Genomic DNA, 16,715 nt, shown 5'->3' with positions numbered 1-16,715 from the left:
CGATTAGTCACTTAGGCTGCAACTAACCATTATTTTGATAGCCGATTAGTCACTTAGGCTGCAACTAACCGTTATTTTGATAGTCGATTAGTCACTTAGGCTGCAACTAACCATTACTTTGGTAGTCTGGTTAGTCACTTAGGCTGCAACAAACCATTATTTTGGTAGTCTGGTTAGTCACTTAGGCTGCAACAAACCATTATTTTGGTAGTCGATTAGTCACTTAGGCTGCAACTAACCATTATTTTGGTAGTCTGGTTAGTCACTTAGGCTGCAACTAACCATTACTTTGGTAGTCTGGTTAGTCACTTAGGCTGCAACTAACCATTATTTTGGTAGTCTGGTTAGTCACTTAGGCTGCAACTAACCATTATTTTGATAGTCGATTAGTCACTTAGGCTGCAACTAACCATTATTTTGATAGTCGATTAGTCACTTAGGCTGCAACTAACCATTACTTTGGTAGTCTGGTTAGTCACTTAGGCTGCAACTAACCATTATTTTGGTAGTCTGGTTAGTCACTTAGGCTGCAACAAACCATTATTTTGGTAGTGGATTAGTCACTTAGGCTGCAACTAACCATTATTTTGGTAGTCTGGTTAGTCACTTAGGCTGCAACTAACCATTATGTTGATAGTGGATTAGTCACTTAGGCTGCAACTAACCATTATTTTGAAAGTTGATTAGTCACTTAGGCTGCAACTAACCATTATTTTGGTAGTCTGGTTAGTCACTTAGGCTGCAACTAACCATTATTTTGATAGTTGATTAGTCACTTAGGCTGCAACTAACCATTATTTTGGTAGTCTGGTTAGTCACTTAGGCTGCAACTAACCATTATTTTGATAGTTGATTAGTCACTTAGGCTGCAACTAACCATTATTTTGATAGTTGATTAGTCACTTAGGCTGCAACTAACCATTATTTTGGTAGTCTGGTTAGTCACTTAGGCTGCAACTAACCATTATTTTGGTAGTGTTGTTAGTCACTTAGGCTGCAACTAACCATTATTTTGGTAGTGTTGTTAGTCACTTAGGCTGCAACTAACCATTATTTTGGTAGTGTTGTTAGTCACTTAGGCTGCAACTAACCATTATTTTGGTAGTCTAGTTCAGTGATTTTCAACCAGTGTGCCGCGGCACACTAGTGTGCTGTGAGAGATCGTCAGGTGTGCCGCGGGAAATGATGTAATATCTCCTCATTTTAACCATTGTCGGGTGCCTGCTGTAATAAAGTGCGGCAGATAATGTAATACTCTTCTATTTCAGTAGGAGGCAGCAGAGGGCGATATACCTGTAAAGACAAGCGAGGTAGGCTGCGTGACACGTGACACTGACAGTGTGGGATCGCAGCAGGAGGAGGCGAGCAAGTGACAGTGATGGAGAACTTTTTGAGAAGGGAAAATGTAAATGCCGGACAGGGTCCCGGACAAAATTCTGACCCAAATGAAGGCCCCAGTATGAGTGGTCGACAAAATGAAGAAGACAAGACGGTGAGCTCGAGGCAATACAGCGAAAGCTATCTTTCATTTGGATTTACTTTCACCGGGGATGCGACAGCACCGACTCCGCAGTGCTTGGTGTGGTGGTGAGAAGCTATCCAATAGCGCCATGGTGCCAAGCGAGCTTAAACGCCATCTCCACACGAAACACCCTTCCGTTCAAAACAAGCCGACGGACTATTTTGTACGCTTACGTACAAACAATGAGAAACAGGCAACTTTTCTGAGAAAAACCACAAAGGTAAACGAGAGAGCCCTCAAAGCTAGCTACCTTGTTGCTGAACTCGTAGCTAAATCCAAAAAGTCCCACATTGTGGCAGAAACATTAATACTGCCAGCTTGTAAAGCCATCGTAAATGAGATGCTCGGCCCTGACGCGGCCAAAGAGGTCGCTAAAGTGCCTCTCTCAGATAACACAATGGGTGAGGGCGGACCTACGTCACTTCCGCCTACCAATCCCCTAGCAACCGGGAATTCGTTGAAAACAAACCAGCTCACAACGAACACAGCATTGACAGAAAAAGCATTTAACGAGTGTTGTGGCTTGGAAGTCGGCGTTAAATCCTTCATTTACGCATTTTTACTTATTCGCATATCGTGTGAAAAAACGAAAATGTATTATTTGCGTCAGACTCGTCTCAGTGAACTTTAAAGCTTCTCAGGCTTAGCTTAGCTTGCTAGTTAGCTTAGCCTGCGCGCTACTAAGAAAGAGACGCGGAAGTTCTCAACAACTTTGTGTGAACACGCCGTACTTGTTGGAGCCCACGTCGAAGAAGAAGCGCTTGTTGTCCACAGTCATCGAGGAGCCCTCCGGCAGCTCTGCGGGCTCCTCGTCCACGCCGTAATCGTCAATAAGTTTGGCCAAAGCGTCGCGGAACTCGATAAGTCCGTGCGCCGGGAGCGCGATGGTCTGACCCCTGTTCACGGTCTACCGGATCCTCAAGAACCGTCCCCGCTGGTTCTCTTTCAGGTCCATGTAGTACTTCCGATTCTCCCGCACTAGGAACTCGCTTTTCAGGGCCCGCCGCGGCTCATCCTGCACCATGCCCGGGTTGCTGGGACCCAACTGGGCGTAGTGTTCGATGAAGTCCCCCAAGTAGTCGCGGAACTCGACCGCCACCGACATAGACAGCGTGAGGCGGCTCTTGTTGCCACCGGCCCCTACTTTGGCTAATCCTTCATTTACGCATTTTTACTTATTCGCATATCGTGTGAAAAAACGAAAATGTATTATTTGCGTCAGACTCGTCTCAGTGAACTTTAAAGCTTCTCAGGCTTAGCTTAGCTTGCTAGTAGCTTAGCCTGCGCGCTACTAAGAAAGAGACGCGGAAGTTCTCAACAACTTTGTGTGAACACGCCGTACTTGTTGGAGCCCACGTCGAAGAAGAAGCGCTTGTTGTCCACAGTCATCGGGGAGCCCTCCGGCAGCTCCGCGGGCTCCTCGTCCACGCCGTAATCGTCAATAAGTTTGGCCAAAGCGTCGCGGAACTCGATAAGTCCCTGCGCCGGGAGCGCGATGGTCTGACCCCAAGCCGGGCCCCCTGTTCACGGTCTGCCGGATCCTCAAGAACCGTCCCCGCTGGTTCTCTTTCAGGTCCATGTAGTACTTCCGATTCTCCCGCACTAGGAACTCGCTTTTCAGGGCCCAACTGGGCGTAGTGTTCGATGAAGTCCCCCAAGTAGTCGCGGAACTCGACCGCCACCGACATAGACAGCGCGAGGCGGCTCTTGTTGCCACCGGCCCCTACTTTGGCTATCTACAAGAAGCGGCCTTTGGCGTTCTGCTTGACGTCCAAGTAGAAGCGTTCGTTTTCCCGGTGTAAAGCTGCGAGCCATTTGTCTCGTCTCTGTGGGCTTTTATCACGCTTTGGAAGAACAAAATACAACCTTTGTTTTCCCTGTTTCCAGTTGTGGTTAGCACAACCAAAAACAACACAGTTTTTCGGCATTTTGGAGGCAGAATGACGGGTTTAACCAGCGTAGGTCGACAGGTTAAAGAGTAATGGCAACGGTTTGTTTTCAACGCCAGTCTGGTTGCTATGGCTCGAAGAACCCGTATGTAGCTCAGTTGCCCGGATGTCTGCCCTCACCCATTGCCAGACGTATTGATGACATGTCTGCGGACATCGAAACTATTGATTTGGAAAAGATGCGCATCTGTAAGAAATTTGCCTTGCAAATTGATGAGTCGACGGATATTAGTGGACATTGTCAGCTCTTGGCCAACGTGCGTTTTGTGGATGGAGAAGCCATTAAAGGCCTACTGAAAGCCACTACTACCGACCACGCAGTCTGATAGTTTATATATCAATGATGAAATCTTAACATTATAACACATGCCAATACGGCCGGGTTAACTTATAAAGTGACATTTTAAATTTGCCGCTAAACTTCCGGTTCGAAACGCCTCTGAGGATGACGTATGCGCGTGACGTAGTAAGACACAGTACACCAGGGGTCACCAACCTTTTTGAAACCAAGAGCTACTTCTTGGGTTCTGATTAATGCGAAGGGCTACCAGTTTGATACACACTTAAATAAATTGCCAGATATAGCCAATTTGCTCAATTTACCTTTAACTCTATGTTATTATTAATAATTAATGATATTTACACTTAATTGAACGGTTTAAAAGAGGAGAAAACATGAAAAAAATGACAATTCAATTTTGAAACATAGTTTATCTTCAATTTCGACTCTTTAAAATTCAAAATTCAACCGAAAAAAAGAAGAGAACAACTAACTAATTCGAATCTTTTTGAAAAAAATAAAAAAAGAATTTATGGAACATCATTAGTAATTTTTCCTGATTAAGATTCATTTTAGAATTTTGATGACATGTTTTAAATAGGTTAAAATCCAATCTACACTTTGTTAGAATATATAACAAATTGGACCAAGCTATATTTCTAACAAAGACAAATCATTATTTCTTCTAGATTTTCCAGAACAAAAATTTTAAAAGAAATTCAAAAGACTTTGAAATAAGATTTAAATTTGATTCTACAGATTTTCGAGAATCATTTTTTTAAATTTTTATCATAATAAGTTTGAAGAAATATTAATAAAATTTATTTTATTAATAAAATATTAATAAAAAAATAAATGTACTTGAACATTGATTTAAATTGTCAGGAAAGAAGAGGAAGGAATTTAAAAGGTAAAAAGGTATATATGTTTAAAAATCCTAAAATCATTTTTAAGGTTGTATTTTTTCTCTAAAATTGTCTTTCTGAAAGTTATAAGAAGCAAAGTAAAAAAATTAATGAATTTATTTAAACAAGTGAAGACCGAGTCTTTAAAATATTTTTCTGGATTTTCAAATTCTATTTGAGTTTTGTCTCTCTTAGAATTAAAAATGTCGGGCAAAGCGAGACCAGCTTGCTGGTCAATAAATACAATTTAAAAAATAGAGGCAGCTCACTGGTAAGTGCTGCTATTTGAGCTATTTTTAGAACAGGCCAGCGGGCGACTCATCTGGTCCTTACGGGCGACCTGGTGCCCGCGGGCACCGCGTTGGTGACCCCTGCAGTACACTAATGCAAATATCACAGATATTACAGTATTGTACTTAGCCGCCAAGACACCGATCGATCCCACCTACAACGTTCTTCTTTGCAGTCTCCATTGTTCATTAAACAAATTGCAAAAGATTCACCAACACAGATGTCCAGAATAATGTGGAATTTTGTCGAAGAAAACAAGAGGCTTTTCTATCGGGTCCGATGGGGTCCAACCACTTCCGTTGCTTTTGTGACGTCACGCGCATAAATCATATCCAAAGGAGTTTTTCAACCGGAAGTGTGGCGGGAATTTTAAAATTGCACTTTATAAGTTAACCCGGCCGTATTGGCATGTGTTGCAATGTTAAAATGTCATCATTGATATATAAACTATCAGACTGCGTGGTTGGTAGTAGTGGCTTTCAGTAGGCCTTTAAAGGAGCAAGAGGAACTCATTGAACTGAAACAAGATCGGGGTTTAAAGCTAAACTTTGCTGATCTTCCTTTGGACAGTTTTTGGTTATCTGTTGCCAAGGAGTTCCCCATTCTGGCCAACGAAGCCATTTTGACATTGCTCCCGTTTTCAAGCACATATCTATGTGAGCTGAGCTTCTCAAGCTTGACTGCGATAAAAACTAAATACAGAGAGAGACTGAGAGCTGTTGAGGAAGAGCTTCGTGTGTGTCTTTCTACCATTTCTGCCAGGATATCCATTTTGTGTTCATCGAAACAGGCCCAGGTTTCACACTAGGTGAGTATAAATACATTTAGAAACTATATTATTAACTATATGTATTATATAGTGTGTTACAGTGTCATTTTGTGTCATTTTGGTTGGTGGTGTGCCGCAGGATTTTGAAAATGTAAAAAGTGTGCCGCGGCTCAAAAAAGGTTGAAGATCACTGGTCTAGTTAGTCACTTAGGTTGCAACTAACCATTATTTTGGTAGTCTGGTTAGTCACTTAGGCTGCAACTAACCATTATTTTGGTAGTTGATTAGTCACTTAGGCTGCAACTAACCATTATTTTGGTAGTGTGGTTAGTCACTTAGGCTGCAACTAACCATTATTTTTGGTAGTCTGGTTAGTCACTTAGGCTGCAACTAACCATTATTTTGGTAGTGTGGTTAGTCACTTAGGCTGCAACTAACCATTATTTTTGGTAGTCTGGTTAGTCACTTAGGCTGCAACTAACCATTATTTTGGTAGTTGATTAGTCACTTGGGCTGCAACTAACCATTACTTTGGTAGTTGATTAGTCACTTAGGCTGCAACTAACCATTATTTTGGTAGTGTGGTTAGTCACTTAGGCTGCAACTAACCATTATTTTGGTAGTCTGGTTAGTCACTTAGGCTGCAACAAACCATTATTTTGGTAGTTGATTAGTCACTTAGGCTGCAACTAACCATTACTTTGGTAGTTGATTAGTCACTTAGGCTGCAACTAACCATTATTTTGGTAGTGTGGTTAGTCACTTAGGCTGCAACTAACCATTATTTTGGTAGTGTGGTTAGTCACTTAGGCTGCAACTAACCATTATTTTGGTAGTCTGGTTAGTCACTTAGGCTGCAACAAACCATTATTTTGGTAGTTGATTAGTCACTTAGGCTGCAACTAACCATTATTTTGATAGTCGATTAGTCACTTAGGCTGCAACTAACCATTATTTTGGTAGTCGATTAGTCACTTAGGCTGCAACTAACCATTATTTTGGTAGTCTGGTTAGTCACTTAGGCTGCAACTAACCATTATTTTGGTAGTCTGGTTAGTCACTTAGGCTGCAACTAACCATTATTTTGGTAGTTGATTAGTCACTTAAGCTGCAACTAACCATTATTTTGGTAGTTGATTAGTCACTTAGGCTGCAACTAACCATTATTTTGGTAGTTGATTAGTCACTTAGGTTGCAACTAACCATTATTTTGGTAGTGTGGTTAGTCACTTAGGCTGCAACTAACCATTATTTTGGTAGTCTGGTTAGTCACTTAGGCTGCAACAAACCATTATTTTGGTAGTCGATTAGTCACTTAGGCTGCAACTAACCATTATTTTGATAGTCGATTAGTCACTTAGGCTGCAACTAACCATTATTTTGGTAGTCTGGTTAGTCACTTAGGCTGCAACTAACCATTATTTTGGTAGTCTGGTTAGTCACTTAGGCTGCAACTAACCATTATTTTGGTAGTTGATTAGTCACTTAAGATGCAACTAACCATTATTTTGGTAGTTGATTAGTCACTTAGGCTGCAACTAACCATTATTTTGGTAGTTGATTAGTCACTTAGGCTGCAACTAACCATTATTTTGGTAGTGTGGTTAGTCACTTAGGCTTCAACTAACCATTATTTTGGTAGTCTGGTTAGTCACTTAGGCTGCAACAAACCATTATTTTGGTAGTCGATTAGTCACTTAGGCTGCAACTAACCATTATTTTGGTAGTCGATTAGCCACTTAGGCTGCAACTAACCATTATTTTGATAGTCGATTAGTCACTTAGGCTGCAACTAACCATTATTTTGGTAGTCGATTAGTCACTTAGGCTGCAACTAACCATTATTTTGGTAGTTGATTAGTCACTTAGGCTGCAACTAACCATTATTTTGGTAGTGTGGTTAGTCACTTAGGCTGCAACTAACCATTATTTTGGTAGTCTGGTTAGTCACTTAGGCTGCAACAAACCATTATTTTGGTAGTGTGGTTAGTCACTTAGGCTGCAACTAACCATTATTTTGGTAGTGTGGTTAGTCACTTAGGCTGCAACTAACCATTATTTTGGTAGTCTGGTTAGTCACTTAGGCTGCAACAAACCATTATTTTGGTAGTTGATTAGTCACTTAGGCTGCAACTAACCATTATTTTGATAGTCGATTAGTCACTTAGGCTGCAACTAACCATTATTTTGGTAGTCGATTAGTCACTTAGGCTGCAACTAACCATTATTTTGGTAGTCTGGTTAGTCACTTAGGCTGCAACTAACCATTATTTTGGTAGTCTGGTTAGTCACTTAGGCTGCAACTAACCATTATTTTGGTAGTTGATTAGTCACTTAAGCTGCAACTAACCATTATTTTGGTAGTTGATTAGTCACTTAGGCTGCAACTAACCATTATTTTGGTAGTTGATTAGTCACTTAGGTTGCAACTAACCATTATTTTGGTAGTGTGGTTAGTCACTTAGGCTGCAACTAACCATTATTTTGGTAGTCTGGTTAGTCACTTAGGCTGCAACAAACCATTATTTTGGTAGTTGATTCGTCACTTAGGCTGCAACTAACCATTATTTTGGTAGTTGATTAGTCACTTAGGCTGCAACTAACCATTATTTTGGTAGTCGATTAGTCACTTAGGCTGCAACTAACCATTATTTTGGTAGTTGATTAGTCACTTAGGCTGCAACTAACCATTATTTTGGTAGTGTGGTTAGTCACTTAGGCTGCAACTAACCATTATTTTGGTAGTCTGGTTAGTCACTTAGGCTGCAACAAACCATTATTTTGGTAGTTGATTAGTCACTTAGGCTGCAACTAACCATTATTTTGATAGTCGATTAGTCACTTAGGCTGCAACTAACCATTATTTTGATAGTCGATTGGTCACTTAGGCTGCAACTAACCATTATTTTGATAGTCTGGTTAGTCACTTAGACTGCAACTAACCATTATTTTGGTAGTCGATTAGTCACTTAGGCTGCAACTAACCATTATTTTGATAGTCTGGTTAGTCGCTTAGACTGCAACTAACCATTATTTTGTAGTCTGGTTAGTCACTTAGGCTGCAACTAACCATTATTTTGATAGTCTGGTTAGTCACTTAGGCTGCAACTAACCATTATTTTGATAGTCGATTAGTCACTAAGGCTGCAACTAACCATTATTTGATAGTCGATTAGTCACTAAGGCTGCAACTAACCATTATTTGATAGTCGATTAGTCACTTAGGCTGCAACTAACCATTATCGATTAGTCAATGATTATCGTAACGATTAGTCGGGTAATAAAGCGTGCACATATTTAATGGCTCTAACTTTTCCATCGACTTCTAAATGTAGCTAACGTTATTTTAGGCATGTGCTTACGAACAAATTCATGAATACCGTATTTTCCGAACCATAGGGCGCACCGCATTATATGGCGCACTGCCGATGAGCGGGTCTTTTCAGGTCTATTTTCATATAAAAGGCACACCGGATTATAAGGCGCATTAAAGGGGTCATATCATGTGCGACTGCCATCATATTGCAGTCTACACATATATCTTATGTGCGACTGCCATCATATTGCAGTCTACACATATATCTTATGTGTGACTGCCATCATATTGCAGTCTACACGTATCTCTTATGTGTGACTGCCATCATATTGCAGTCTACATGTATCTCTTATGTGTGACTGCCATCATATTGCAGTCTACACATATCTCTTATGTGTAGCTGCCATCACATTGCAGTCTACACGTATCGCTTATGTGCTACTGCCATCACATTGCAGTCTACACGTATCTCTTATGTGTGACTGCCATCATATTGCCGTCTACACATATCTCTTATGTGTGACTGCCATCATATTGCAGTCTACACGTATCTCTTATGTGTGACTGCCATCATATTGCAGTCTACACGTATCTCTTATGTGTGACTGCCATTATATTGCAGTCTACACGTATCTCTTATGTGTGACTGCCATCATATTGCAGTCTACACGTATCTCTTATGTGTAGCTGCCATCACATTGCAGTCTACACGTATCGCTTATGTGCAACTGCCATCACATTGCAGTCTACACGTATCTCTTATGTGTGACTGCCATCATATTGCAGTCTACACGTATCTCTTATGTGTGACTGCCATCACATTGCAGTCTACACGTATCTCTTATGTGTGACTGCCATCACATTGCAGTCTACACGTATCTCTTATGTGTGACTGCCATTATATTGCAGTCTACACGTATCTCTTATGTGTGACTGCCATCACATTGCAGTCCACACGTATCTCTTATGTGTGACTGCCATCACATTGCAGTCTACACGTATCTCTTATGTGCGACTGCCATCACATTGCAGTCTACACATATATCTTATGTGCGACTGCCATCATATTGCAGTCTACACATATATCTTATGTGTGACTGCCATCATATTGCAGTCTACACGTATCGCTTATGTGCTACTGCCATCACATTGCAGTCTACACGTATCTCTTATGTGTGACTGCCATCATATTGCCGTCTACACGTATCTCTTATGTGTGACTGCCATCATATTGCAGTCTACACGTATCTCTTATGTGTGACTGCCATCATATTGCAATCTACACGTATCTCTTATGTGTGACTGCCATTATATTGCAGTCTACACGTATCTCTTATGTGTGACTGCCATCATATTGCAGTCTACACATATCTCTTATGTGTAGCTGCCATCACATTGCAGTCTACACGTATCGCTTATGTGCAACTGCCATCACATTACAGTCTACATGTATCTCTTATGTGTGACTACCATCATATTGCAGTCTACACGTATCTCTTATGTGTGACTGCCATCATATTGCAGTCCACACGTATCTCTTATGTGTGACTGCCATCACATTGCAGTCCACACGTATCTCTTATGTGTGACTGCCATCATATTGCAGTCTACACGTATCTCTTATGTGTGACTGCCATCACATTGCAGTCCACACGTATCTCTTATGTGTGACTGCCATCATATTGCAGTCTACACGTATCTCTTATGTGTGACTGCCATCATATTGCAGTCTACACGTATCTCTTATGTGTGACTGCCATCACATTGCAGTCCACACGTATCCCTTATGTGTGACTGCCATCACATTGCAGTCCACACGTATCTCTTATGTGTGACTGCCATCACATTGCAGTCCACACGTATCTCTTATGTGTGACTGCCATCATATTGCAGTCTACACGTATCTCTTATGTGTGACTGCCATCATATTGCAGTCTACACGTATCTCTTATGTGTGACTGCCATCACATTGCAGTCTACACGTATCTCTTATGTGCGACTGCCATCACATTGCAGTCCACACGTATCTCTTATGTGTGACTGCCATTGTATTGCAGTCTACACGTATCTCTTATGTGTGACTGCCATTATATTGCAGTCTACACGTATCTCCTATGTATGACTGCCATTACTTTGCAGTCTACACGTATCTCTTATGTGTGACTGCCATCACAAAGATTCTTCTCTGCATTCTGGTCTTTCATCCACACACACACACTCTTTTATATTCCTTAAGACGTGGTATAAAAATAACTATTATGTGCTGAAAGGCTTTCAAGTGGTGCTCGAGCGTTCCTTGTACTTCAAGCTTCTTTCTTACATACAAAGTGCATTTAGACCACCACTAATGCGATACATCTGCACAGAAAATGAGTCCGTGGGCGTGCACGTCGGACAAAATGTCGGGTATTGAACTGAAGGCCGTGCGGTAGAAGAAGTAGTCCAGTTCTGAATGGAGTTCTCTGATGATTCGGGTCCACCCTACCCTCCTCTCTCTCTTCCAGGCATCCGTTCCCCACAGTGTTCAGCACGTGCAGTAAGAAGGACCTTGCAGCCAGTCTGGAGAAAGGGGTGGGCATGTGTCTGGACAACATGCCCGAGGTCAAGGTGCTCTACGGAGGCCAGAAGTGCGGCAACGGCTACGTGGAGGAGGGGGAGGAGTGCGACTGCGGGGAACCAGAGGTAACGTGATCCTTATCCCTCCCTACTTAAACTGTGGTACGCCAAAGAATCGCTTAATTCAAATATTCAAACACAGTGTTACTGTTCAAAGTGTGTATCCTGTTACTGTGGCCAGAAAATATACTTGTTAAATACAAAACCAGTGAAGTTGTCACGTTGTGTAAATGGTAAATAAAAAGAGAATACAATGATTTGCAAATCCCTTTCAACTTATATTCAATTGAATAGACTGCAATGACAAGATATTTAACGTTCCAACTGGAAAACGTTGTTATTTTTTGCAAATATTAGCTCATTTTGAATTGGATGCCTGCGACATGTTTCAAAAAAGCTGGCACAAGTGGCAAAAAAGACTGAGAAAGTTGAGGACTGCTCGCCAAACACTTATTTGGAACATCCCACGGGTGAACAGGCTAATTGGGAACAGGTGGGTGTCATGATTGGGTATAAAAGCAGCTTCCATGAAATGCTCAGTCATTTACAAACAACGATGGTGGCGAGGGTCAACACTTTGTCAACAAACGCATGAGCAAATTGTCCAACAGTTTAAGAACAACATTTCTCAACCAGCTATTGCAAGGAATTTAGGGATTTCACCATCTACGCTCCGTAATATCATCAAAAGGTCAGAGAATGTGGAGAAATCACTGCACGTAAGCCATGATATTACAGACCCCTCAGGTGGTACTGCATCAAAAAGCGTCATCAGTGTGTAAAGGATATCACCACATGGGCTCAGGAACACTTCAGAAAACCACTGTCAGTAACAACAGTTTGTTGCTACATCTGTAAGTGCAAGTTAAAACTCTATTATGCAAAGCAAAAGCCATTTATCAACAACACCCAGAAACGCTGCCGACTTCGCTGGGCCCGAGCTCATCTAAGATGGACTGATGCAAAGTGGAAAAGTGTTCTATGGTCTGACGAGTCCACATTTCAAATAGTTTTTTTTAGAAACTGTGGACGTCGTGTCCTTCGGACCAAAGAGGTAAAGAACCATCCGGATTGTTCTAGGCGGAAAGTGTAAAAGCCAGCATGTGTGATGGTATGGGGGTGTATTAGTGCCCAAGACATGGGTAACTTACACATCTGTGAAGGCACCATTAATGCTGAAAGGTACATACAGGTTTTGGAGCAACATATGTTGCCATCCAAGCAACGTTACCATGGACGCCCCTGCTTATTTCAGCAAGACAGTGCCACAACAGCGTGGTTTCATAGTAAAAGAGTGCAGGTACTAGACTGGCCTGCCTGTAGTCCAGACCTGTCTCCCATTGAAAATGTGTGGCGCATTATGAAGCCTAAAATAGCACAACGGAGACCCCCGGACTGTTGAACAACTTAAGCTGTACATCAAGCAAGAATGGGAAATAATTCCACTACAAAAATGTGTCTCCTCAGTTCCCAAACCTTTACTGAGTGTTGTTAAAAGGAAAGGCCATGTAACACAGTGGTAAAAATGCCCCTTTGACAACTTTTTTGCAATGTAAGTTAATGATTATTTGCACAAAAAAAAGTAAATTCTAAGTGTGATGATTAAATATCTTGTCTTTGCAGTCTATTCAATTGAATATAAGTTGAAAAGGATTAGCAAATCATTGTATTCTGTTTTTATTTACGAATTACACAAAGTGCCAACTTCACTGGTTTGGGGTTTTTAATGAATACTTGGCCTATTACGCTACTGTATTTTAATGTACCTAATGTTGTGGCCAGTGACAACATGCCACAAACTCCAAACGACAACTGAAAGTTTTTGTGACTAAAAGCGCAAACAAAAAATGTCCAAAAAGCACACCCGGGCTTTCTTTTCCGGGTATTTTTATTTCCGACCGTCACACCTTCTCTCGGCTCACCTTTGGCGCTCGGTCGGCGGCTTGACAGGCTAATCGCGGTGATGTCATTTCCCCGCCACACACCCATTCGTCAAGCCGCTCTCCGGTGGCGTGACCAAAAAAAAAAAAAGGCTGAAATAAACTTCCTTGGGCTTTTTTTTTCTTCTTTCTGCCTGCGGTGCGCGGCCACCTTGCGGACTGACTCGCGTTGCAGCGCGGTCAATGATTGATTGCATCATTGCGATTTAAAAAAAACCTCCTCAGGCTCCCTCACGGAGGAATTGAGCAACATGTCCAAACCACACTTATGCTACTCTTGCCAAAGTATTTTAATTAAACACATCCCCATGACGATAATAACATTTTTTATTATTAAAATCAAAACATGCATATTTTTCATGTGTTAAGCTTGTGCAGGTGTGCCTAATGCTACGGCCTTTGAGTGACGTTTTGCACACCTCACATAAAAAAACGTCTCTTTATTTTTGGCATTGATGATGTCTTACTGTAATAAAATATTTTGACTGGAAAAAAAAAAAGCAATATTAAATTAAAGCTGCAAGCAGCGATGGACGGGACCGACTTTGAAGGCACATAAAATCCAAACCGGAGCAGTAATCAAAACTCTTTCGTCAACTTTTAATCAGAAAGGTTCAATCTCTCTCCTGTGCTACTTTGAAGCCGACACGACAAACGCGCTCAGAGGAGATAATTTTTGAAAAAAAGTGACCGGTTTTTACAAAACTTTTGTTTTGAAGGGGGAATTGCAAACTTCCTGTTGATTTTAGCTGGATTTTAGTTGTCAATATATGAAATGTAGGTCTAAGTGAGACCTACATATAGGTTTTTGTTTCATGTCTCTATGACATTCCTACTGGAAGTTACAGGCAGTTTTGTCTGTGTTTTCTTCCTAGGGGGCGCTAGAGCGCAATTTTGAGTTTTGGGGTTGTTGTTTTTTTTTATTAGATAGCAATTTCCGCCAGTCCTGATGTGTGTGTCCAGTTTGGTGAGTTTTGAAGCATGTTAAAGGGGTCAAATTATAGCTCAAAGAGGCAAAAGTGACTGTTTTTACAAAACTTTTGTTTTGAAGGGGGAATTGCAAACTTCCTGTTGACTTTTGCTGAAGGATGTCAGTGTATGAAATCTAGGTCTAAGTGAGTCCTACATAGAGGTTTTTGTTTCATGTCTCTCCGACATTCCTAGTGGGAGTTACAGGCAGTTGTGTCTGTGTTTTCTTCCTAGTGGGCGCTAGAGCGCAATTTTGAGTTTTGGGGTTGGGTTTTTTTTTATTAGATAGCAATTTCCGCCAGTCCTGATGTGTGTGTCCAGTTTGGTGAGTTTTGAAGCATGTTAAAGGGGTCAAATTATAGCTCAAAGAGGCAAAAGTGACTGTTTTTACAAAACTTTTGTTTTGAAGGGGGAATTGCAAACTTCCTGTTCATTTTTGCTGAAGGATGTCAGTGTATGAAATCTAGGTCTAAGTGAGACCTACATAGAGGTTTTTGTTTCATGTCTCTCCGACATTCCTACTGGAAGTTACAGGCAGTTTTGTCTGTGTTTTCTTCCTAGGGGGCGCTAGAGCGCAATTTTGAGTTTTGGGGTTGTTGTTTTTTTTTTATTAGATAGCAATTTCCGCCAGTCCTGATGTGTGTGTCCAGTTTGGTGAGTTTTGAAGCATGTTAAAGGGGTCAAATTATAGCTCAAAGAGGCAAAAGTGACTGTTTTTACAAAACTTTTGTTTTGAAGGGGGAATTGCAAACTTCCTGTTGACTTTTGCTGAATGATGTCAGTGTATGAAATCTAGGTCTAAGTGAGTCCTACATAGAGGTTTTTGTTTCATGTCTCTCCGACATTCCTAGTGGGAGTTACAGGCAGTTTTGTCTGTGTTTTCTTCCTAGTGGGCGCTAGAGCGCAATTTTGAGTTTTGGGGTTGGGTTTTTTTTTTATTAGATAGCAATTTCCGCCAGTCCTGATGTGTATGTCCAGTTTGGTGAGTTTTAAAGCATGTTAAAGGGGTCAAATTATAGCTCAAAGAGGCAAAAGTGACTGTTTTTACAAAACTTTTGTTTTGAAGGGGGAATTGCAAACTTCCTGTTGACTTTTGCTGAAGGATGTCACTGTATGAAATCTAGGTCTAAGTGAGACCTACATAGAGGTTTTTGTTTCATGTCTCTCTGACATTCCTAGTGGGAGTTACAGGCAGTTTTGTCTGTGTTTTCTCCCTAGGGGGGCGCTAGAGCGCAATTTTGAGTTTTGGGGATCGTTTTTTTGATTAGATCGCAATTTTCGCCACTCCTGATGTGTGTGTCAAATATGGTGAGTTTTGAAGCATGTTAAGGGGGTCAAATTACAGCTCAAAGAGGCGGCGGTATAATAAAGAATAATAAAACCTTACAATTACAATAGGGTCCTCTGTCCCAAAGGGACATTGCAGTCCCTAAAAAGGTAAACAAGTTTGTTTAAACCCAGAAATATAATGTTTGCCATTGCACCAATGACATGATGGAGTGTGGGATAGACACAAATATTCACCCTGGATGGAGGGTTTCTAAAACTCAGATTTAAAGGACACTAATATTATATTAACACTGTGATTTATTTTACTTATTAAGCGGTTTTTTAAGCACTCAAGGACAATAAAATGAACGAAATTAGATAAACATAGGTAATAAATATGCTTTTTAAAAGGGAACTGCACTTTTTGGGGGAATTTTAGGTGTCTAATGCTTAAACCAAAAATAAACAAAAGGTGAGTAGCCCTAAGAAAAGGCATTGAAGCTTAGGGAAGGCTATGCAGAACGAAACTAAAACTCAACTGGCTTCAAAATAAACAAAAACAGAATGCTGGACGACAGCAAAGACTTACTGTGGAGCAAAGACGGCGTCCACAATTTACATCCGAACATGACAATCTACAATGTCCCCACAAAGAAGGATAAAAACAACTGAAATATTCTTGATTGCTAAAACAAAGCAGATGCGGGAAGTATCGCTCAAAGGAAGACGTGAAACTGCTACAGGAAAATACCAACAAAAGAGAAAAAGCCACCAAAATAGGAGCGCAAGACAAGAACTAAAGCACTACACACAGGAAAACAGCAAAAAACTCCAAATAAGTCATGTGACAGGTGGTGACAGTACACCTAATTTGAGACAAGAGCTATAG

General features: G+C 41.0%; 1 protein-coding gene across 2 annotated transcripts in view; it reads left to right on the top strand.

Annotated features, from left to right (window-relative positions):
- The window catches only part of LOC133657624 (disintegrin and metalloproteinase domain-containing protein 12-like), a 164,126-nt gene that overhangs the window by 118,118 nt on the left and 29,293 nt on the right, over positions 1 to 16,715 (top strand). For both annotated transcript variants that reach the window (XM_062059182.1, XM_062059181.1), the window contains exon 12: positions 11,537 to 11,714. In XM_062059182.1, coding sequence (XP_061915166.1) covers positions 11,537 to 11,714 — 178 coding nt within the window. The remainder of the gene's footprint in view (positions 1 to 11,536; positions 11,715 to 16,715) is intronic.

Source organism: Entelurus aequoreus, linkage group LG09 (assembly GCF_033978785.1).
Source record: "Entelurus aequoreus isolate RoL-2023_Sb linkage group LG09, RoL_Eaeq_v1.1, whole genome shotgun sequence".
In the NCBI taxonomy this organism is placed as follows: Eukaryota; Metazoa; Chordata; class Actinopteri; order Syngnathiformes; family Syngnathidae; genus Entelurus; species Entelurus aequoreus.
The sequence above is the reverse complement of the archived record's forward strand: the minus strand, read 5'-3'. Positions and strand labels throughout refer to the sequence as shown.